At 41.5% G+C, this 25558-nt stretch overlaps 1 protein-coding gene across 1 annotated transcript; it reads left to right on the top strand.

Moving 5' to 3' along the window:
* Window positions 1-6690: 6690 nt before the first annotated feature.
* Window positions 6691-25520, top strand: GPR68 (G protein-coupled receptor 68). The gene is made up of 2 exons (XM_010584018.1): window positions 6691-6779; window positions 24312-25520. Exon 2 carries the CDS (start codon window positions 24453-24455, stop codon window positions 25518-25520), a length of 1068 nt encoding a protein of 355 aa, XP_010582320.1. The 5' UTR covers window positions 6691-6779; window positions 24312-24452.
* Window positions 25521-25558: the final 38 nt, after the last annotated feature.

Below are 25558 nucleotides of genomic sequence, written 5' to 3'. Positions count from 1 at the left end.
TTTAACAATAAGAGTTTCCACATCATTTTCATTGTTTTAGAATTTCCTTCCTTGCTTATTTTGGCTTCTTTAATTGAAAAAAACTTGAGTTCCTGAAGACCAGTCATACTACACACATGCAGCTCCCATGAACACAGATCCTTTTCCTTGTTTATTTAACCAGCCATATCAATGGTAGCAGAGTCCCATTTGGCAGATCCTGAATTCCCTTCAGTCTCCCACCCTGTCCTATACAAACACGTGCTTGTTTTCTTCTTATGTAATCAGGCAAATGAATAAAAACTGATACTAACAAGACTTTATTGGATCAAATTTCACCCATATAAAGTTTTGTAACTAAAATCAAAAGAAGTGTTCCCTTCATGTGTTAAACTCTTAACAGGCTGTATCTGTTTAACAGACAGTGTCTATTGGGAAAAGGAGAGTATACTTACAAGCGAATCTAAAACTGGAAGTGAGAAGAAAAGCAAAAAGTGAACTAACTCAGTCTATTGTTTTTAGCACGATGTCTTTGTAGCAATGTTTTATGGGAAATGCCAGTATCTGGAGAACTATGTACATTTGTACTTTGACTGACCGTCTACTGCAGTTACTGAAGACCAGGGGCTTTTTTGCCCTTGAAGCATTGATTCAAGGACATTTAGACCCCGTCTTCCCCACTGCATTGGGGCACTGGCGTATGGACCACCTTATGACGATGGTTCTTCTCAAACTAAAATTCCCAGATCCATGTTAATAGGGGGAAGAACAGCAGCCAGGAGTTCAAGTCCACATGGCTATCCATTTTGAAGAACTTCAGTTACCTGAGACCAACCTTCTTTTCCATATCTGAATGGAAGTTCACGCATGCATTCATAGTTGGTCCAGCTGGTTACTCCCAACACATCCACAATCATCCATGGGTCCTTCACACAACCAGCAGTTGCAAGGCCACACATCAAAGCCAGTGTCTCTTTAGTGGCATAATAGCTGGGGAAAGGATGAATTCAGTCTGTTGTTCTGCAGATAGCAAGAACAGAGATATTCTAGCCTGGACTCTGGAGTAGCTGTGATGACTACAAATGGTTTCACTACCCCTGCCTGCTAGATTTTGATTTTTAGAATTTGAAAAATTTGTATTTATTCTGATAGACTTTGCATCGAAATTTGTGCATTCTCAACTTTGTGTCTGTGTCTTTGTTTCTGTAAATAGAAACCGGTAGAGCTCCTGGACGGCTGTGTAATACTCATATCTCCTCACTCTTCACTCTGTAAGACTGAGGCCTTTCTCCCCTTATAGGCAAAGGGGAGAACCAGCTACCTGCAGCTGTACCACAGGGGCTCACTCTAGGACAAGCTAACTGACCCTCTACAGGTCCTTAATCCTCTGCAGACATCTGCTAATCCGCATGTAGACACCATACAGTATTAGTAGTATCCCAAGTTCAGCCACATGAAGCCCATTTCTGGTGTGCAAAATGAAGCGTCTGTGTTGGATGTTTGCAGTCTAGGTGTGAAAGATGGCTAAATTACACTTTCAGTGTAAATGAAACATGTTCCCAGCCTCAGGAAGAAACTGGAGAGGTATATACTCTGGCAAAAAAAACCCTTTGGGGATGGCTTGCTGTCCACACCCACTTTACTGAGTCTCTGCTGTCCTTCCAAGTTCCTACCTCTGCTGAGGTGGGAAGAAGTCGGAAATTATGAGCACTTCTGAATTTACATTTTGAGGGAGCTTGGGAAACACCAGCATGGTGAGGACAGAGACAGAATTTCCTGCTGGTTATGAGGTGTGGACATGTTCCTGTGACGAGCTAAGATGGTCTCAGACTTTGTCACCATGCTGAGCTTTAATTTGTGGCAGAAGATCCCCAGTTTTTCTGAGTTCTCAATCTTTTTTCCACCTACCAGAAAGTAGCTGCTGAAGGTGCCAGCTGAGAGCCAGTTTGGTAACCTCTGAGCGAGGAGAGAGATTATACCTGCTGAAGGTACATGCTCTCACAAGGAATATCCCTGGAAAGGGATAAGGTAAGTTGAATTATGAAAGCATCAGTACCCCAAGCTAAATTACCTGGCCTCAGATTGCATTTCTAGCCCTGCAGAGCCTGGCTGATACCCGGCCAGAGTTGTGCTAGCCAATGTGAGGTAGAGCTGAGGCACTAACCCACCAAGTCAGCTGAAAGGCACTGCTCACTGGCAGTGGAGGCTGCAAAAGGAGTCCCCTGCATGTCCTGACTCTGTCTCTTCCTCTGTGGGGCATGATGGTGAATGGGATAAAAGTCTGGTCAACAGACATTACTAACAGAAATGAAAGTCTTTAAAATAGTTAAGGATTAGGTACATCTTCAGAGTAACTGTTTGAAGGATGGAAGCTCCCAAATAGCCAGCATCACATGTGAGAGACCTCAGGAGGATAATCAAGGTGCTGCTTGTGGGTGACCCCAGCCACAGGCCTCACATATTGTCATGATATCGGCAGCACTTCTTCAAGCCAGTGCTTTCTATCGGTGCCAGCTTTGTCAAAGCCCTGTCATGCTGCTGGCAGAGCACTGATGCACATGGTGCTCTGCTTAGTGAGCACTTTGGCTCTTCTTTCTTTCGTTTCTTTAGGATATGAGCTTGGTGCTTGTCTGTTGGCTTGGAAGACAGAGCTGAGCTCTGGGTCCTCTGCTGAGTCTGGAGGGATGGGAACCCTGCAGGCTCTGAAGGGAAGCTGGGAAATCCCATGAAGTCAGACACTGAGAGGGAAGAGAGCAGGCCTAACCTGACAACTGCCTGCACAGTGGCAAGGACAGAGACCTGAAGTTTCTTCTGGAGGTAAAACGGTGGCCTGGGTGATTGAGCTTATTTGTGAGATGTGTGTTAGACAATGGCATTTTCCACTGGGAAGTCTTGAAGCCAAGCTCACCACTTGGGACATATTCTGGGCACAAATTCTAGGACATTGGTCCATGCATCTTCCCAAAGCACCTGGAGTGCAGATCTGAGGACTGTGCATGTGCCCAGCAGAGTGAAAACTGAGACCTGTGGAAAAGGTTAAAAATAATATATGATGCAGTGCAGACTGTGACAAGAACAAAACCAAGAGAAAATAGGAGGAGAACAGATAGATAAAGCAAGATGCCTAGGCTGCAGTGAAATCTGCAGCAGTGTTCCCTCTTGCACTGGCAGCTGAAACAAGTGATGCCTTGTGTTGCATAGCCACCCCTCAGTGCAGTGTAAGAGCTGGACCTGCAAGGGCTCTAGAGATGGTACCAGGACGGAAGAAAGAGCAGTAGCAAGTCCTTGTTTCTCAGCTACACAAAATGGGAATGTGCATGTGGATTATCACTGCAAAAGAGAGATGTTATTTATTTTCCTCCTATCCTCGCAAAAATGGGTGCTCGAAACGATTTAAATCAAACTTCATAGGAAAGTTGACCCTTATAGGCAAAGCACAGATCAGGTAATTGGAATTAAACAGAGCCAACACTGCCAGAAAAGGCCTCCACTGGAATACGCTTAGAGAGGGATGCCAACTACTGGAAACGAGATCGTCATGAGTGAGCAGAGGTCTGGAAAACGTGGTCTGTGAAGAAGGCTGAAAAAATGGGGTTGTTTAGTCTACAAAAGAAAAGTCTAAGAGGGACAGCATGATTAATCCTCAGAAATTTAAATTATTAACATTGAGAAAGGTAGCAATAGACTGTTTTTCATGTCCATTTACAGAAGGACAAGAAAAAAATAAATTAATTGGAAACATGGAAGATTAAGATTTTTATATTAGTGCACGATTTTAAGATCAAGCCTAGCCAGGGGATAGAGACATTGCCAGACGAGAGGCAGAGTCTTCCTCAATGGCAATTTAAGAAGCTAAAACTCTGGAGGAGGTAGCTTTCCTTATTGGGCCTTAGAATAAGGAGATGGTCTAGATGACCTCCTTCCTGCTGCATTTCTGTGGCATCTGTGACATTTATAGCACGAGTTTAGCTCCATTCTTTTTGAAGCTTGCTGTTTCTGGTTCTGACACATGCAAGCCAGGGACTATTTGATTCAGCAGAGTTACTTAATCATCACACACATTAAAATGGTTTGACCAAAGCAAGCAAAAAGCAGGAATTGCCACTTGCACCGAATGATAGCTATTTGTCAGCTTTAATAGCTGCTGTATAATTCATGGAGGTAAAAGGCTACAAAAACTGTCATTTCTTTTCATTTTCAGAGTTTTCAATACAGCCCAACATGCAGTTGCTGAGTGTGTGTCATGGAGGCTGGGTCTGCAACAGACCGTGTTGTGCCCCCTTGGAAGTGATGAAAGCAGGTGACCCAAGCCACCAAATCCCTTTATTTTAGTGATCTGCTTTATAGCATCTGCATGCTGAGACAAGAAAAATAGAATGGCTGGATTAACGAAAAGCAAATTGGGATTTTTCTGGAGTTTATTTTGCTTTGTAATTTTTTGAAAAGGAGGTTTGTGAAAGTGACTGTTTCTGCTCCACCTGCAAGGCCTGATTTACCAGCTGCACTGGTCAAGTGCTGCCTTTTTAGCACACTCTGATAGACATATATTGTGTCTGATGACCAAGGCTCTGGCTCTGCTTTCTGGATATTCTGGCCATGCGTGTCTAACATCTAACACATCTTTGAGCATGTTTGCAGTTCAGCATGACAGAGAATTGCAGCCAAGGTGGGAACTAGGAAAGAGATACTGCCCACAATGTTTCTTCCACCAGTGACTCTGCTTTTACTGGCACCCAAAGGGGTAATCACTGTCTGTGGGTCTTTTCAGGACTTGTTCACCATCTGCAGCCTGGACCCTGAAGGAAGTGGAAATGCTTTCCCTACAACCACCAGCAAGACCTGGATACCAAAGTGATCTTTGTCCCTGGCAGACTCTCGGGAAAGGCAAGTAGTCCAATATAATGCCCTGTTGTTTCTTATTGAAGAGTAGTGCACATATTGCCAAGGAAGTAACTGCACTTCATTTTCTTAATATAATCTTTTATAAATTCTTTAAATCTAGTAAAAGAGCTGTGATATCCAAGGGTACATAATTGTGGATTAAAAGGCACTGGAACAAATGTTTTACTTTGCTTCCTGAAAGATCCTAGTCTGTGTGATTTTTCTTAATATATGTATTCTTATATATGTATATAAAAATACATATAAATACTAAATAATAAATAAGTACTAAATAAAAAAACAAAACAGAGGAGTAGCCCTGATAAATTTGATACCAACCCTTCATATTCTTTAATATTGCACATGGTGTTCAGCCTCCGGCTGTGCTCCTGGGAGCCTGTGCCTTGCCTGTTCACCCAGGTATGCTGTCTGCGTGTTTGCCATCCACCGAGCAGCACAGTGAGCCTGCAAAGGACCATTCTGTGCTTTTTGTAGCCTTTTCTGGCCAAGGTTAAGGATTTTCTATTTTTTCTGCTGCATCCCTCCTCAGAAAATCAGAGAGGTCCCTTAATCTTGCAGATAATTTTAGATCTCTGATCTGCCAGAGGCCCTGGCAGAGGAAGGGCTCTGCCATCTGGTAGCCTGTCGTACCTGAACAGCCCTTTGCCTGTGTTTGGAATGAGGAGTTATTTTTTATGCAAGTTCTGACGTTAGCCATGGGTACTCCTGGAGTATTTCCAAGTTTTGTAAATGTCGTTGTGTCTTCTCCCTGTTTTTTTTTCCTATTTTGTTTCTGTGCTTATGTCACTCCGCTTTCCACCAGGTTGGAAATGGAGAACATGTCTCGGAGTACCCTGCACAAGAGTCCTATTTCCAAACTTGCTGTCTCTGGCTGCCCTTGGAGCACTGTAGCCCCATTACACTGAGCAGATGGGAGCTCTCATTAGGTGCTGCACTGAGCGTGCAGTGTCACTGGTGTCCCTACAGCAGCACGGCAGAGCACTGCATCAGGTGAGTTACGTACCGGTTCAGAGCCTGAACTGGTAACATCTTTTGTTTCCAGCTTCAGTGGTGTAATTCGTACCTATTTGGTTTTTTAAGAGTAGTGCATTTCAGTTTGAATGACAGACACTTTAATACATATCCCATGGGTCAGCTTTCATCCCTGCGGGAATCAGAGCACTGGCGTGAATTAGCAGGAGGTCAGCTTTTACATCTGCTACAGTCTTCCTGAATGACCTTGCACAAGCCCTTTGATCTGTTTATGCCTCAGTCTGTCTTACTGTGTAGACGAGAGAGGAAGGAACCCTCCCGTCACAGCCGTCGCTCTTGCACAGTCAGAGAAGATGCTCCCTTGTGCAGAGATGAGCTTCTGCTGTGTTTGGACATAATGAAGGTCTGATCTCAGCAAGCTCTAGAAACAACTTACTGTAAATAATACTAATAGCAACGCTAACACTCTGTATACTTTGTAATATGCCTGCATGAGGCAACGTCTGTGTGTGTTTAGATGAGCTGTAAGCAGCAGTATTTGGGCTTTGCACCAGCTGCTGTGATCATAGTGCAGTTATCTGCTGGTTGGTATCTGTGATGGTAGGTATTGGGTGTGAACACCGCTCTCTGTGCATTGCAATCTCCATATTTAATGTCTGCTTTTGGCACTCTCATCTCTTTCCTTTATGAATGAGTGGGTGAGGGAGGAGAGGGCTGGGCTGGGCTGACTCCTTTGCAGTTGAACCAGAAAGAGCACAGGGGCTGAAACAATCTCCTCCTCCTTCCCTGTGCTGTTTCACCGACAGCCTTGCTCACAGCTGGGAGGAGGACAGCCTCACCAGCAGCCTGAGCAGGAGCTGGGAGAAGGGAAGTTTCATGCTCTTCACACTGCAGGGAAAACCTCTTTGCATAAACTCTGCTCATAGGTGAGTTTCATTTTTATCTATTCATTCTTAGAAGCAAAGAAATTTTCCATCATTGAGCCAGGTTATACAAGGTTAAGACCCCTGGAAAGGTGGCAGGACAGTTTTTTGGCTAGGTTGTTAAAGCAAAAAAATAAGGCAGTCCAAGGACTCAAGTAAAGCAATGTGTCAAAAAAAAATAAAAATCACAACTTCAAAATTAATTTCCTTGGCAAGTTCCCACTAGTGGGAACTTTGAATAAAAGTTCTCCCAAAAAAACTTTCTTCAGTTCTACTTAGGCGTGAGAGCTCAATGTTGAAGTTGTATCGATGAGAGGGAATGAAGACAAACTGAAAAACTGTTTCATGTTTGCAGCAGGCAACCAAAGCAATATCCAGTAGTTAAATTCCAGTAGTCATTTTCAGAGAATTTAGCAGGACTGTTTAAATTGACTAGATATAAGCTATTCTGGATGACTGCTAAGTGATTTAAATACTTCATTGCCTCTGAGAACACAAGCCAAAAGTTACACCTAACAAGAAACTGTTAAACCACACACCTTGGTGTGTAGGTGCTCTCTGTATACCTATATAGTTTTGTCTTTGTATCTCAAAAGTATGTCATTACTATGTTTTCCAAACAGTAAGCCACTTTTCTTGCTGCTGTTCAGAACCTGACTTGGGAAACTAGAAATCTGAAGGTTTGTTTAGTGAAGTGAAATCCATTTGGTCAGAAATGAATCTAATTTTTTTTTTAATAGGATTTAAAACCTTTGTACGTTATTGTAGGTTGCCTGTCTTACGAGCACATTTTTCTGGTTCTTGACAGTCTTTGTAAAGAAACAAGGAAAGTAAATCACTGAGTGATCAGTTTCATGTGTGCATGGGGAGGGGAGCTGAGAAATAGAGAATTTAGAAGAATATAGCAGCCTTGTCCTGTCCTTTTCTGTTCAGAACACATGCAGATATTTATTAATAAAAAATTAAGGAAACTTAACAGTGAGGCAAGGAAAAATGGCTACATGTAGGCTCATAAGACGTGACACTGTCATTGTGAGCATTACGGGACTTTCTGAGCAGCCTGTTAATCAGCTCCGTGACATTTTCCACATTAGCACCCTGTGTTCACACTGTCTTCAGAAGTGTACAGTGTCTGACCACTTCTTTCAAATTTGCCTCAATCAAGAAGCCAGTAAAAGTGAGTCAATCCTGTGTATTTGACACCCACTCTTCTGTTCCTTTTCTGAAGAAACAAAGTTTTTTACTGTCCTCACCCCTGTCTTCTGCCTCCCAATCTTATTGCTAGTATGGTGTTCCCCCATATCATGCTGCTTCTACACATGCAGTTGTAAGGTCTTTCTAATACATGAAAGAAAAGGCAGAAGGTAGCTGTTTCCAGCTTATTTTATGGTTGGTGCTTTACAGCTGTAATATAGATAATAAGAGAGAAGGTACATCCCCAAAGTTTTAGGAGTCTTTCCATGGTCTGGGGAGTACACTGTGAGAAAATGTTGGATTTATAGAATCAGACCAGTATGTTGTTCTGTGATAGCAGGGCACAGCTGAGGGGGTGACAATGTCTACATCACAGTGTTGTGATTTGAATATCGCAGTTTTAAATGAAGAAAGAAGTGGCGGTTCCAATATCTCATTAAAAAAACTCATCTCACTTGACATCTGCAGTGAGATGTATTTTTCTCAGTTTGTGGCTGGCGGACAAAAATTGACTCAATTTGTTCTGGGACCTGAGGAGTGTAAGCAATCCTAGACAGCGGGAAAAGAGAGAAGGGAGATGTGGAGAAAGGGGAGAGAAGGGAGGAAAGTCAGTCCCAGCTGAACTAGGTGTACATAGGTGTCATCATACTAGATGTCATCAAATAGGGTGAGCCTGGGGGATGGCTGGTTCCTGGGGTTGGACAGACTGGAAACTTCTTGCCTGTGGCTGAGCACAGTTGCATGGGGCCAGGTGTAAAAAGGTGTGGGCATTAATGTAAGTTTTCCTCCCCTAATCAGCCCTGTGGTTGTTGTCACTCAGATTATACAGCTGATGCTGTAACTGCAAGTTTTCTTGGCATCCCATTGAACAGCACACAGAGAAGAAATTTTTTTCCCTACCAGTTTTTCTAGATCTGACCTGAGGGTGCATTCGTGTTGCCCTGGGGCTTCACTCCCGCTGGTTATTCTTGTGTCAGTGTGGTGATAACCAAAGAAAAAGTTATTTCAAACTCACAAGGACATTTACACAACTTGCTAATTATTTTTAAGTGAAGAACTGTGGAAAGAGAACTCCAGAGGTGGTGGCCTTGTGAGGCTCATTACCTTGTAATTAGCTGAATGTCTCCTCTAAGAGGTTTGTTTTTCCTATAAAGCTTATTCTGAGTGGCTTTTAATGCTTGTTATGAATTATTCTGCCAGATGAAGCATTTGCAGAGCTGCTGTCCCTGACAGCTGATTGCAATTGGTTTTGAAAAGACACAGAACAGCTTTAATGTTTAGAAGAAACTAGCCAATAATTTTAAGTGAGGGTATTAGTAATCAGCAGCAGCTAAGAACAATATTGCAGTTTATTCTCTGAGGGATGCATTCACTGTAATTCCTTTTTCTCCACTAGAAACCACACTCTGAACTCTGTTAATCTACCAGGTAGCAAAAGGATAACTTTTTAGGTACTTCATCTGGAAGCTGTAGCTAATCTGAAAAAGAAAAAAAGACTAAATAATAGGTTTAAAACACTATTAGAGGGAGATTGAGAAATGGGCTCACCTGAAAGTATACTCTGTTCCTCTCCATGGAGCCCTCTTGCCAGAAATTGTTTCTGTGGCAACAGATTTGTTTCCAGCTGGGTTGTCTTGGAGTTTGATCTGGGGTTGCTTAGGCTCAGATCTGTCACCATGCCAAAGGCGAATAGAAATGCAAACCTGATCTGGTCTACAGGTAATGGAAAGGGCACTCTGCTGCTGTTACTGTCACTCCACGAGAGATGTCCTCCTGACATTCTCCACTCAAAAATTGCTACGGACAGCTATTGCTGCTAGGATGAGCCTAATCTCTCATTTCTGAACATGGTTGCTTTATTCCGCAAGAATTCAAGCTTCCTTTTTCTCATGTTGTTTGGTATGGGTGGATGGTAAAGACACATAGCTTTGAAGAGAGGTTAGATAGCTAGCAGAGGAAGGGGAGATCAAAAATGAATGCATTACAAAAGCAAATGCTATCAAACTTAATTCACTTCAATGGCACCTGAATAAAATGCTAAAATGGGCAATATCAGTAAAGAAGAATGGAAATATTATTACAGAGATCTCTTGGTTTGGCTTTCTTATAACTCAATATTTTAGTAACAATTAGAATGTGATCATTTTATATCTGGAAACATTTTGTCTTCCATCTGCCAAAGAAAGAAGGAAAATTTTTACTCTGTGATGGGTAATGATTTAGTGTCTATGCACATATCTAAATAGAGGATGTATCTGTTTTATGCTCCATGTTTAAGAAGTGATCAGACATAGCTTTCAAAATAGCAATTGTCTTTTAATCTCACAAGAGGCTTAAACTGAAATCCCTTAATTTATCATGTCAGGACATTATTATTTCGAATTTGAACTTGTGTCCAAATTTCAGAGATGGTCTTACACCTCCACCCCAGAGCAGGACCTGGATTTCTGAGCAGCTCTCCAGTTTGGAATCCCACATCTTCTGTGCCAGCTTTTCTATCTCCTGCCCAAGAGCTTGTCAGAACTCCCCAGTAATGAGTATTTGATTCTCTCCCTTTTCTCTAGTCAGACAGACACGTGTTGGGAAGCGTGAATCGTTTACAGTAAGGTTGTTGCTTTTGCTGTGTGTTGCTTTTCTGGTACTATTAAAGAAGGTTTTTCTTTAATTTCTGTGAGGTCATGGTTCTTCAATTATTTTTTTCAATTTTTGTGTTTAACCTCTTTTATCCAGATTAATACCATTATTATAGGCAAGTTGTTCCTCCCAATTTTCTTTAAAAGAAGATTAGAGAAGAGTCAGTTGGTTTTCAAGCATATGGATGGCTGAGTTTGTGCCTCCAGGCAGGATGCTGAGATTTGTCTCCCAGGAGAGAGGTGGCAAACCTGAGAGGGCTCTGACACAGGGGAGGGGGACAGTCACTGCTTGTGTGGATGCCAGTGTCATCCAAAGGGTGGGATGGAGAGGTGCTGGAAAGAACATTTAGGCTCTTAGGAAGGACACTGGAATACGAGAATTCAGCAGCACTGTACTGAGGAAGGCTTCTTGCACCATATGCAAGGCCTGACAGAGGTATGGAGAGAAGCAGTTTCAAGGTATGACTAAGAAAATGGAGGAGGGAAGACAAATTCATATACATTGGGAAATGGGGGCACTCAGGAGTAAGGGAAGGCCAGGCTTTGTTTAAATCTTAATGAAAGCAAGACGTTAGCACTTCAAGTGAGTACTAAAAGAAGTTTTTAAAAGAATTTAGGAAATGAAAATTCAGGAAATGAAAATGTAAGCAAGCCTGCAGATGCAGATGCTAGCACTTTGTTTAGAATGATTTATCCATTGGGAGCTAGGTTGTTGGAGTTCTATATCCTCAAGTAAAAAAAAAAAAGGAAGGACTGAAGTTTTCAATAGTCATCTAGGGAGCAAGAGCAACAATGAGGGAAACAGCACAGAGGAAAACCTTCTGCAAGGCACACTGCTTCTACATAATTGTGAGAAGTCTGAGAAATAACACTGGAGAACACACCTTGCATGCGAATATTGACTTAGATCTACAGGAAACTTGGTTAATCTCCAAAAGGGAAACTGCAGAAAAGGAGGAAGCTTAAATGAAGGCAGCAAAAAGGGATAGCTTAGAAGAGTTAAATCTCTACAGGCTAGGTGGGAACTATTTGAAAACATGCACAAATGCATGTGCACTCCCCACCCCAACCTCCCCCCAGTGCTAGATCCAAGGAAGAAATACAGAAATACAAAACAGGAGTCAAAAAAGACTCAACTGAGTCTGAAAGGAAATGAGGACTCATAAACAGCAGTGCATGGAAAGGTGGATGGTGTGCTAGACTAGAAAGAATTGGATCTTGAACAGAAACATATTTGAAATGCATGATGGGGATCAGTGTAAGCCAGAAACAGAAACATAGTACAAAGACACAAAAGAATTATTCCAGTTTTAAATGGTCACAGTGCACATGATGTTAAGTGCTTCAGCTGAACAGGCTTCTGTCCTATGATGAATTTAATCTCTTTGATTAAAAGACATCTAAACAGAAGAAAGAGAATGAAGTCAAAGAAAAATGAGGGAGGAAGGGAAAAATCTCCAAATATTGTAAACAGCTTTTCACTTTACTGTGTCTTAAAACTTTTGCTGTACAAAATGAATCATATACTGAATCATATATGCAGAAAATAGCATTTAAAAGAGAGTTGACTTTATTGAATGTATCATTATTTGCTGATGCATGGAATAATGAAAATGTTAACATTCTCCTTGAATAGATGATGTGCTCAGTCTCTTTAGACATGGCAGAGTTTCAACCACATTTCAGTTAGACCTAGCAAGCAAAATTTTTCTCTCAGACAGCCTTTGCTGTTTGTCAAACGTTATTAGTCAAACATTGATTATTGATGTCCTGAGCTATTGCTTGTCAGCAGCACTGCAAAATCAGTTCTATCCACTGAACTGTCACTAAAGGAGGAGAAAAAATTGTGCAGATGGATATTTGGTTGCTTTCCAAACTACTTTTGGTTAATGAGATAGTTCTGTTTGGAGGGTATGGTGTGTTGATACTTGGGTTTAATTATACCTTGTTCTGTCTGGAGGCAGTGGCATTATAAAAGGTGCAAGCAGAAAGATAATTTGGTCCCTGCTTTGGTGTCCAACTTGTTAGTTTTTGAACAAAAGCTTTCCCCTGTAACCAGCAAGTGATGCTGGGGAGGCTTGACAGAAAGGACTGCCTTGCACATTGTCAGCATCCCCTCCCCTTTCTGTGAGAGCATATGGGTACAAAGAGCAAGTTGCTCTCAGTATACACATCGGCTCTGTCTGCATAGTGCCATAAGCATCTGGGCAAAGGTACAGGCTAACAGCTGACTTGTTTTGCTCAGCCTTGGCGAGTGAATGCTGACCGGTATGGGATGCCAGCAGCATGCTATGGCCCATGTGCTGTAAAGGGGTGGGCTGTTCTCAGGCTGCTGAGAAATCTGTGAGGTGACTCCCACAGGGCCATGGCTCCCTTTGGGCTTCACTCTGTAAAGCAGGGGCTGTATGGCAGGGGTGGAGGGGCACACTGGCAAACCAAGGCAGGCAAAAATCATTGGAATGCAATACAGATGTGACCTAAACCTTAAGTCACTGATTTCTATGCAAGACATCTGGTGTCACCTGATGGAGCACAGTGCTAGTGTCAGAGCAGGCTGCAGCATCAAAAGAGGCAGTAATACAGAGTTTGGGAAAATGAATCAGAAGAGTGATTTTCCCCAAGGCTGTAGATGGTAAAATGAATCAGAACTCATTTATTTCAGAAGGGTGAAGTTCCTATTTCTCAATCCCAGGCTACAACACAGTTGTTCCAGTCCTTGTTCCTTACTGGTAATATTGCATGTTGATCATGGCTTGTGTGGCTTCTAATCAGTAAGACCTGCTTAATCTTAGCTTTTCTTGCATTACCATTTTAAATAAGGATCAGCACACATATTCAGGATTATAAGCAGTTCTCTTGTCTATGATTGATCATTACTTACTTGCCTGCTCCTTGTGCAATAGAGACAGGACGGTGCTTTGGCTTCTGTGTCATGGAGGGTTGTCGGGGAGAGGGAGGTTGACTTGGCTGAGGTTTTAGTTGAGGAGAAAGGAAGACTTGGAGTTCTTCTCTGAGGAATACAGTGATTTAAGATTTCTGCAGAAAGTGGTGTGATGTGTTTTCCTCCACCCACTGTCCTGTACTCAAGCAAGTCATCCACAAAGCCTCAGGGAGATGTCTTCTGTGGGTAGGAGCTAGTCACAATAGTTCAGTGGTTAAATACTTGGAGAGTCATGTCAGCCACCTGGCTGATCTTTAACAGCAGCAAGGAGGGGGCAGATGAGGGTCATTTTTAAGAGCTTTGAGGCAGCTATGGCATGACTAATTCCTGTTATGTGATTCACCTCCGTGATACCACTTGGACTGCTTGCCTGAAATTACACATTGTATGAACTTCTTATTACCATAAACAGGGATTTTCCAAAGTGTTGTTTCTTTTCAGCACTTTACTGTGTTCAGCCACTTGTTCAAACCTTGCATTTGGTAAAAAACACCCTAATCCTAGATAAAGAATAAGAAGTAATCTGAGATATTGGACTAACTGTGCTTATTATCCTATCCGCCTTCCATACCCTTCATGTCAAGTTGTCCTTCATATGTGGAGGGCTCATAAAAATCAGAAATGAAAATGTGCAGCAGCAGAACAGGGAATTTTTTGGTATTAGTTTTTGTGCACGGGAAGTCATAGATTTCACTTCAACATAGCTCTAATTTCTAGGAAAAAACTTTCAAAATGAGAAACATTTCATAAAAAATCATTGGAAAATGATGATTTGTTTCAAAAAAAATTCCTTTGTGGAAATTATTTTACTTCATGTCAGATTTATACAATTTGTTTCCATGCTATTGCATGTTGCTAAGAGGGATGAGTTGTGTCATATCACCTGGCAAACAATACTGGAGAACAGAATAGGAAGGTCCTGAGAGCATCTATCCCAGTGCTCCACTTACCTTTGTTAGTGGAAAGTTTTTCATGGTGTTTAACCCAGCCTCTCTCATCTTTGCAACAATCTTTAATGTGATTGAAGGTTGTTGCTGTGTTTACCCTCAATCTGGTCTTCTTTAGACTAAACAAGCCTGACTCCCTCAATCTTTGGCTTTGCTAGACCTCTGACCTTTCCCCTGCACTTCTCCTGACCATGGCCAGCGGATCCCAGAGGATCCGTGCACCTCTGTAGAGCCTTACAGAGGTGCACAGGACGGAGAGGTAGTACCTACAGCCTGCTGAGGCATCCCAATGTGATATGTGTGTGGGGGGGGTGTTCTGTAAAAGTGTGTTGTTGACTTTAGTTCAGTATGTGACCTCTGGAACCCCCACATCCTTCCTGGTGTTCTACTGTAAAATAGGATATGCTTTATTACTGACTTCTCATATCATATAGAAATATGTAATATGTTGTATACAGCAGTTTGCACATCAGGTAAGAAAGAAGCTGAACATTCGGTGCTCTAACTAAAATGACAAATGTGAGCCTAGGATGATAACCTCCTGGGTTATTCAGGGCATTTTTTTCCGAAGTTTTGACATTTTCCAGGAATGTAAATTTTGTGTTTCAGCAAGTCCTCCCTGTCACCTCTCCCATTGTAGCCTACAGGGTAATGTGTTATTACAAGTTACTGGTGTGTGGCACCTTAGCTCTCTTATGGCCATTCAGAAGTGCTCAGCTGCTTGGTTTCTAGGTGGCTTCCTGCTTAACTGAGAGTTTGTTTGTTTGACTTACAAAGTGGGTTGAATATAGAACATTTAGGTTCGTGATCCATACTGACTCAGCTATTCCTTATAGACCTTCATGATCTGCGGGCCAGGGCACTTGTAAGATTAAATTACATTACCATGTCATTACTGATCAGAAATGAGCATTGGCACTAGATTTAAAGGTCATTAAATTATTTGAATTAATTACGTGGCTAATATACATGGGCTATCTTAGTTGGCTTCTAGCTGCATTATGTTCATCAGCCCACACTGCTTATGTTAGGCTGCACAGGTTAAATTTCTCAGCTTATGGTGATGTCCAATCTAATGCTTTCAACAAGCACTGAATTCACTATGAGAAAAAAAAGATTCACGGTTCAAGTATTTTAACATGAACTCAAATCCACATGATCAATTCCTAATGACAAATTTTACAAGTTGAGGGCATGAAATCCTCAACTACCCCACCACTGTGGGCCAGGTGGCATCTGAAGTTTTAGAGATGAAATATTTAATGTAACTAGCTTACTTCAGACTTCGGAGAAATTTGGTAAGCAGGAATGAGGAAGTTGGGACAAATTCCAAGGATATCAAGGTTCGAGTAAATGGAGTGATTTACGCAATGCTGTGAATAATTGCGTGTCTGTTAGGGAAAATTGGACATCGGTGACTAATTAGTCTTTTGTTTATGTGGGTTCCAAAAAAATGTTGCTGGCTTCCTTCTTTGACAATAGGTTTATAAATGGAGTCATACAATAATGACAAAAGTAAAGTGATTTGTAATTTACAGAAAACTTTTGTGGTTTCCTCCCACTGAAACAGATACAGAGAGTAATAATTATTGCACACAGAGGTTCATGTTAGGAGGGTCCACTTGCAAGTTAATAAACACTGAATGGGTTTTGTATAGGCCTAAATTAACTTTAGAAGGGAATTCAGTTTAGGGGCAAATTGAGTTTTTGCCTTTTTTTCCCCAATGTACATAAGATGGTTTCTGAAGTTTAAAAAGATACAGTCCTTTTTTTACTGTATGCCTCCAGTAAGACAGTCTTTCAAAGAGAAGAACATAGAGAGTTTGTTCTAATGCAAAAAAACAGACAGGAAAAAAAAGGAAAGTAAGTACAGCAGAGAGGTAACCTTTCTGCTTGACAAACAACAAAACCAGCAGAAGACAGAAACAAAACTCCTTGCAGCCAACTGCTCTTCATACAGAGGTTTGACAAAAACAATATTTCTGCACACTTCCTGCTGTAGTGACTTATAATTTGTACTCTTAGGCAGAGTGTATCTGTCTTTAAAGTGGTATATGTTTAACTCCAGATTTGCTGAGAATGGGTTAGAAACTGATCCAATTTAAAAATACATGGTATGGTCAGTAGATAAGTTAATTCTATGCCCTGAAAGGATACATTGATGCTGCACATAAAATGAGCGGCACTAAAAGAAGGTGACCATCATAGTCAAGTACACTAGGGTTGGGAATTAAAAATCTTAAGGTCTCTAGTGCAACTTCATTTTTAGGCCACTTGCATATTTAAACCAGGCTATGATCTTTAATGAATAGAATTGTTATTTATACTGGACTTTTGTCTTAATATGAGCCATGCCAACTCTGTTTGAGCTCAACAAAACCAGTGCCTTGCTGAGACGCTTGAGCCAAATCTGAGCACCTTTCCTGTAGAAACATAATGCAGTAGACTGGCATTACCTTGGGTTTCTTCCAGAGCTGACAGGACCCTTTTTCTTTGATTTGCCGGACCAAGTATCACATTGCTGCAGCTTTGCAGTGTATTTCCATGGCTTTGCATTGTGCCCCTGTAAGTCACTATGTAATATGTTGTCTAATCCCAACTGATGAACAAGGATAAAATACCTTATTCACTAGAATTGTTTCCACCTCTAATAAATGTGCCCATCATCCATTTGTTTGTTTTATGTATGGCAGTCATAGGTAGGACATTTGAGTGCTTCACAAACACCTTCAGGGAACTCCTGTCTGTAAGGGAATATGATTCTGAATTTATGAAGACAGAGAGATGGAGATTATATCATTTCGTTGCCCAAAATATTTGGTCTTCTCCTAATTTGCCTGTGTATTTCTTAGAGTGCAAAAGGTTCCAGAGACATCACCAGTCATGAGTAGATAGGACACCAGATTTCATGTCCTTTAAGTACTGCATCCCACTGTAATTCTTTTCTTCTCAGCAGTAGCAGAGTGAACCCAAGTGCATTGTTATCCATCCTGCTGCATAGCCAGATATTCCCTATTGCTTACTAACAATCTGATTTTTTTTCTTTCCAAGTGCAGTAATTTTACATTTGCCCTCAAAGGATTTTGTTTTGTTTTCAGACCAAGATCACCTTAAATCCTGTTTGTGTTATATACTCCTTCCCAAGTCAGTATCATTTGCTGATTTAGTAAGTGCATTTTCTATCCCATTCTGAATGGGATAGAAATTATGAAAAGATTAAAATACTGTCTAGCAACCTGGAAAGGGCAGAAAAGGTTACACACTCACAGGTGGCTGCTTTTTGAGTGTGGTCATGTAACACATTGAGCAGTACATAATGCCTTTACAGTTTCTCAGGTGTTAATGAGAATGTACATTGGAATGTGTCAAAAGTCTTCATAAAATCAAGATGTATTACACTTGTTGCTGTCTAGCTCTTCAGCCACATACCTCATCAAAGACAGAAATGAGATTGGTCTGACACTACTGTTTCTTGTTGAATCATATGTCTCTTACTGCAGTAGCATCTCTAAAGCAGCCTTCCGAGCTGTTTGGCTGCAGCATTGCTGCCCTTGCTGCTTCTGTGTCTTCCACCACCCTGTTCCTTCCCTGGCTTTCACAAGCCCTGAAATGCAGCTGCTGACTCTGTTCCCCCTCAAGTCCTGCCTTCCCCCTCTGCATCAATAGCCCTGGTGCGTGGGGGCTCTGTGTGAGAAAGGAGTCGTTTAGGTATCATGGGAGCTGAAAACTGTTGAGAAGGAGGCTGTCATGTCTGATATCAGGCTGAAGAGGCTCTGAGGACAGGGATGGCACTCAGCTGTAGCAGGTGGTTTCTGGGAGCTGCGGTACTGACATGACTGGGATGATATTTGGTGTGATTCTGTGTGGGGCAAGACTGATCATCAGCAGGGAGGGGAAGCAACAGGTTCATGGATTATTCAGGGGAGATGGGACCAGCTTCCACTACTGTCTTTTATCCCTTCCAACTCTCCTTTGCTTTCTGGTCACTGGAGCAGCAACAGGATCTACAGCCTGGTAAGGCTGCACGTTGCAGGGCAAATAGAGCCCATCCATGCCTGTGATGGTCCTCCTACAGAAAGCAGGAAGGACTGAGGGTCGGAGCTTCTCCCATCTTTCCGAGACAGGGTGTGAAGCGCAGGTGCCAACCCCAGCCCAACTTCATCTTCTCCTGAAGTATGGCAGGAACTCACTTGGTGTGAGTCTCTGCAGTTGTGAGTCACTTCTGTAAATGCATGGATATGTGTACTGATTGTCTGATGACTTGTTCTGGTTGAAGCTAGGCTGACTGGTGTATAATCCTCCAACTACTCTTTTCACAAGGCAGGTGTTATGCCCGTCGTACCCCAGTCCACCATAATTTCTGAAACATCATCAGCAATAGTTCACAAATGGCTTTAGGTAATTCCCTTAGAGTGTACATAGACTTTCAAAGTATCTGTTAGCCTTTCCTTATCTATTTTTTCTATGCCCACATTCTACTGTTAAAAACAATTTTGTTAGGTGCTGGGTCACAATTTTGGTTCTAAAGAATGAAATAAAAAATAACAGCAAATATTTCAGCTATGTTTAGATCTATAATTAGTGCTTGTGCATCACATGTACTTGTCTGTCTTTACCCTTCCTTTTCTTGTGTGTTAACAGAAACATCCTTCATTGCCTTTTATGGCTCTTTCTGTTTGTGACCCTTTTAGAATCATTGAATGGTTTGGGTTGGAAGGGACCTTAATGGTCATCTAGTTACAACCCCCATGGCATGGGCAGGGACACCTTCCACTAGATTGGGTTGCTCAAAGCACCATCCAACCTGGCCTTGAACACGTCCAGGGAGGGGGTAACCACAACCTCTCTGGGCAACCTGTTCCAGTGCCCCACCACCCTCACAGTAAAAAACTTCTTCCTTACATCTAATCTAAATCTACCCTCTATCAGTTTAAAGACATTGCTCCTTGTCCTATCACTACAGGCCCTATTAAAAAGTCTGTCCCCTTCTTTCTTATAAGCCCCCTTTTAGGTACTGGAAGGCTGCTATAAGGTGTCCCCGGAGCCTTCTTTTCTCCAGTCTGAACAACCCCAACTCTCAACCTTTCCTCATAAAAGAGGTGTTCCAGCCCTCTGATGATTTTTGTGGCCTTCCTCTGGACCTGCTCCAACAGGTCCTTCTTTTAAATCATAATTCTTCTGATTGAATCCAAACATCATTGTACCATTTCCTCATACTCAGTCACGCACCCCAGTTTCCACTTTCTTCTACTTTTTTTTTTTAAACTTGCTCTGAAGATATAAGCCAGTTTCTGTCCATTTTATATTGTTTGACCGGTCCCTAGTCTATGCTGCTGGTCATTGCTTCCCAGCCTCTTTACCTGACCTTATTCTTCCAGGCTTTGTGAACCAGGATGAAACAAAGCTGACAAACCCTCAAGTGCTGGGAGAAGCTTAGTGTGTGAATTTAAGGCTGGTGTTTGTGTGGGTAAGGATCTGAACCAAATCCTAAACTGAAACAACCTCAGGTTTATGGTTCCTACATATGTAGCACAGTCCAAGTCCTGCTATGACAGCCAAGTGATTCAGGCCTGTCTGTGGTGTATGACAGGTGCAGGGACAGATTAAACAGAGCTACTGTCACATAAAGGCAGATGACCACGTTATGCTCCCTGTTCACAAAAACAAGTGCTTTGTGGATAAGACAAACTGTGTGCACAACTTTTGCAAATGCCTATAAGGAAGTCCATTGGCATAGTCCCATCTGTCTCTGCTAAAAATGTGTAGATCTAATTGCAGACAGATTTCTTATGAGGAAAGTTGTAGCAATGTTCATTGAAACTGAAAAAACCCACCCAGGCTCCATGCAAGTACTCAGTCGTAGCTGAAGAGGCTGTTGTTGTAAGTGGCTCTGAGCTGTTTCCCACGGTGACACCAGCAGACAGCGCTTAACACATGAGCTGCTCCATGGTTCACGGTGCAGAGGATAGCCCTGTTTTTGTCAACAGTTAAAGCACAGATGAGTTTGGAAAGAAAAGAACCTGTTGTTGAACTGTCCAGTGAGTAATGAAAGTTGGCTCATTTAAACCAAGAAAAAGTGAAGCTCTCTGAAGCCCAGGGATCCTTGGCTTTATTTTTCATCCAGGAACAAGAAAATTGTTTAGAGCTCATGTAGATGGTGAGAGTCTTCTAATTTGTTTCCAAGACTTGGGCTTAGATGGGTATCATCTAAAAGATATGGGCATATATGAGAGAGAGAAATGTTGCCTGGAAATGTCTGCAGATGCATGATACTGAAGGTGTTACATAAACTACACTCTAAAAAATGACACAGCTGCACTATTTCCATATTAAAGCTGTCTAAAAGGAATGCTTGTGTGTTCCCATTTGTAACTGCTTTCAGCTTTTGATTTCTGCACCCCAGATGTTTTTCATACAGCAACTTTTAAATTTTTCTCCTCCTCCTATCCAGACGAGGTCAGTAAGTAGTGGGGGAGCTATTCATCTTTTCTCTCCCATACCCTGCATCACCTTTCCTTCAGTTTACACTTTTCCAGACAGCTTGAAAGGTATCGTGTATTATGTTCTTAATAACAGGGTGGGCTCTTGGGCACCCATCTGTTTAACACTGTCATCACAGTACTTTGCTTTTCCAACAGTGCCGGTATCATACAGTTTCACTCCCTGGCCAGTGCAGAGCAATGTTTAGTGTACTTGGTGTTGAGGGAAAAGTGAACTGCCTTTGTATTTCCCATTTCGCTACTGAGCCTGTCCCTAGCCAGTCACTGGGGGTCAGAGGGCACAAAGGTGTCCCAGAGCCCACGCACTGAGGAGGCTGAAAGGAGGGAAGGATTTCTTGGCTTACTGCTGCCACTTACCAGAAGAGCAATATAAACCAGCTATTGCGAAAGCAAGAATCTGGACCTTTGTTTTTCATCCCCATCTTTGAAATGGGGGAGGGTTTGTTAGCATAAGGCAAAGAGATTCTTAACAGTCAGCCTTCTCTTCCTGCCCCCTGAAACACCCCACTCCAGCACTTGCTCCAGGAGCAGGAAATGTTGCTGTAATCATAACTGTATATTATATTAGCATAATGTCATATCAGTAAGACTTTTGCTGTCTCCTTCACATTCTGCATTCCGGCAAGACTTTTAAGCTAACCAGAAATTATTTTTACAGTCATGTTCTCTGTGACATAAGCATAACTTAATAAAAACATTTTGAGTTCTTAGAGGAAAGAAACATTTTCAAAAAACAGTGCAACTTTAGAGTACATCTGCTTTTTCTCATGCTGTGATCCATATTGACTCACTGGGCAACGCTGAACAAAACTCAGCACTGTTGAACTATGCTAGACATATAAAGACAGTTCAGACTTTTCAAAATTGTTGACAGCTTTTGAATTACTATTTGGCCTCATCAACAGGAGCTGGAGACTGACTGGACACTTTTAATTGGTCGATTAGATGATAGATCCCAGATTTTTAGGTATTTTAGACTATAACTAGGTGTGCCAATCATCCTGTGCAGGCAAACTCTTATATGTAAAGTCACCAAATTATTATACAGAAATGAAATGGTATCAAACACAAACTCATATACAATTGTATTTGGCCTGGAGCTGTGGATTGGAAAAGCTGGGGTGAAGTAAGTAGGTTATCAAACCTGCTTCAGCAAAGATTCTGTATGCTGTCCTTGCAGGTGTGTAGCCAGGTGTCCTGTAGACAGAAGAGCTGCATGATGGTTATGAAGCCATTGAGAAAATGGATGGTGTTACAGGAGACCTGATGGCCCCTAAGTACAGTCCTTTGGGAAATTTGTACATAACTTTAGTGATTAATCTCTGCTGTACATGTCTGCGCTGCTAACATTATCATCATTATTCTGTGGGAAGATTATGGCAGTCTCTTGGAGCAAACTTCAAACTGAACCATAGGTATCTGTGACGGGGTCCCTTAAGCAGCATTTCTCCTGCTGTCCTTGATTTACCCCTTATAACTATTGTGCCACCCACAGTGGAGGGCGTGAGTCTCTTAACCCGCAAAGGAGCTGCGTGAGAGTGAGTCTAGCAAAGCTTGTGCTGTGTTAGACTTGACCAGTCTTTCATACAAGTTGCATCAGACAATGAAATTAGAGGTTTTGAGAGAGATGAGCTTTTGAGAGAGATGAGTCTGTTGTTTCATGACTGAATGTTTCTGAGATCCCCAAGAATACTTCCACCAAAACCAGGGCTGATGTTCTGTCCATTGGTAAGAGAAAGAGGAAAAGCAAAGGAATGAATAACACATTCTAATTCTTAAATATTTACATGTGTCCTTAAGTTTGCTGTGATTTCTGTGGGACTGTGCTATACTGGTTGAAGCTTAACGCTGAAAGTCTTTGCAGGTTTGGTCACTTATTTCAGCCAGGCAATTCTTTTCTGGCCTAAACGAAGTGATTTTCTTTTCAATTTCTACAGGAGTAAAGCCCACCACTATTAAAAAAAATATTTATTTAACAAAATTATTTGACAGTAACATCCTCAAATGCTGCAGCTGACAGTAATTTTACTGTAGTGTGGTCATGTTTTCATAAGGGTTGCCTTGGAAAAAATTGTATGTTCCTAGACAGGACAGAAGATGATGCCAAAAATACAAACAAGGATAGTAAACAGGAAAAAGCAACAAGGCCTTATCTTTGTCCCTGGATAGTGCTGTCTCTTTTTGAATCCATATTAACTGAAGCTGTAGAAAGAGTACACAAATTGTTAACCTTACAAAACTATACCCTACAACTGTGCATTTTCTGGGAAGAGATTGAAAGAAATACGGTCTCGCTGTTCTGCATCATTGGGTAAAACATACATCCCCTTCAAACTGGGCACAGTTTGCCCCGCTGTTTTCCAGTCCTGAGCATTTGTGCCAATGTGAATATATCACATGAGGTGATAAAAAGCTGAATGTGATACTTCATTTAGTCGAGGGTTTAATCACTGTGAGCTGGCTCAAGGCTGAACACTTGTCCTAGTTGAACTGAGTGCTAACCTACTGTCAGCACTGATTTTTCTAAGTGTCTTAAATAGTAATAGTGATAGTATAGGAATGGTTTGTATGGGTATGTGTTTGGATTATAGAAGATTCTTCAGGTGAAAACAACTATATTCATGTTCAATGAAGATGAAAAGATACAAATGTATAAGTAGTAACAGTAAATGAGTGTTTTTGAGAGTTGATGGCAAATAAGGAATCTGTAATAGCATATCCTGTAGGACTGAGACCATTGGGATACATTGTACCAAATTTTTACAGTGTCCTTCTGACAGAGAAAGACAGCTTGCTTTCAGAATTGTGTTTACAAGTAACTGTAAGAGAGACTGCTAAAAATTCAATTTTTTTCATCCTGATGGGTTGAACTGCATATTCCATGGTATCTTGTATCTGAAGGGAAATTTGAGAAATGGAAATTTAAAATCAACTGTTTTGTGCACCCTGCATCCTTTAAGCACGTCTGAGTGGACTGCTTGTTTGGCAGAGACATTTTTTCCATTGTGGACAAATCAGATTACGGCTTTTGTACCTCATCTGCAAAACAGAGATGATATTTCTTCACCTTTTAGATACTTGCAAAGCTAAAGCAACAAATGTTTGTAATTTGCTTTCGCATTCTTGGACACAAAATTTTCTAGTACTTTTCTGGTAAGTACTAGGGCTTACTCATAAGAATAATGATTTCCCAAACAGGCTTTATCTTCTTTCAAAGACTGTGAGAAATTTAGGGCTAGGAAAAGGCAGCTTACTGAAAACTGTACTATATATTTGACAGTCATATTCCTTCTGAAGATTTTCATGTTTTTTACCTTCAGGTTATTAACATCCTGCAGCAAGACATCACTTCAGCCTAAAGGTTTGTGGAAGAAATAAGCAATACATGAAACTGAATGAAATTAAATTTTACATCTATTCATTTGAGACCCTGATGAGTGATACACGGGGAGAGCTAGAAGATGGTGAATTTCACAGAGAATGCAACTGAGAATTGCACTATTAATCATGATATCCACCAAACATTATCCCCTGTGGTATACATATTTGTATTTATATTAGGCTTGCCAGCTAACGGCCTGTCACTGTACTATGGGTATTTACAGATCAAGGCTAAAAATGAATTGGGTATCTACCTTTGCAATTTGACTGTAGCAGACCTGCTCTACATATTTTCTTTGCCTTTTTGGCTTCAGTATGTTTTACAGCATGACAATTGGACCTACAATGAGCTCCTGTGCAAAATTTGTGGCATCCTTTTGTATGAGAATATCTATATCAGTGTGGGCTTCCTCTGCTGCATCTCCATCGACCGCTATCTCGCAGTAGTGCACCCTTTTCGTTTTCAACAGTTTCGGACAATGAAGGCTGCTGTGATTGTGAGCATCATTATCTGGACTAAAGAAATAATGACATGCTGCTTTGTCTTTACGCATGGGGAGATCAGTATGGATGCTGAGAGCCACGTGGTGTGCTTCGAGCATTACCCCATCAAAGAATGGGAGCACAATGTCAATTACTACCGCTTCTCTGCTGGCTTCCTTTTCCCCTTCTTTCTGCTGGCCTTCTCTTACTGTGGGATTTTACGAGTTGTCCATAAGAGTCATGGCACTCAAAAGAAGAAGAAAATCCAGATTAAACGACTGGTTTCAAGCACTGTTTTAATTTTTTTGGTTTGCTTTGGACCATACCACATCCTACTTGTGGTTCGCAGCTTGTTGGAGAACAACTGCCTATTTGCTGAGAAAATATTTAATATTTACCATGTTTCTCTCCTGTTGACTACTTTTAATTGTGTTGCTGATCCAGTATTGTACTGTTTTTCCAGTGAAAGCACTTCCCAGAACTTTGCCAAGATGCGAGACTCTTGTTTAACATGTTTAGGGTGTCTGAGGACTGAGACGAAGGAATCCTATCTGCTGAATGCTCCAGAAACTCCCAGCAGGCCACAGCAACCAGGGTTATTACAAATATCACATGATGATACTGGACTGAAGGACTCCTCCACAACTAACATGGGCAGCCTGTAGCATTCATCAAAAAAAGGACATTAATCTAAAATCTGCAG

This window comes from Haliaeetus leucocephalus, unplaced genomic scaffold (genome assembly GCF_000737465.1).
Source record: "Haliaeetus leucocephalus isolate CR32 unplaced genomic scaffold, Haliaeetus_leucocephalus-4.0 Scaffold932, whole genome shotgun sequence".
Lineage (NCBI taxonomy): Eukaryota > Metazoa > Chordata > Aves > Accipitriformes > Accipitridae > Haliaeetus > Haliaeetus leucocephalus.
This window is presented reverse-complemented; position numbering and strand designations above follow the sequence as displayed.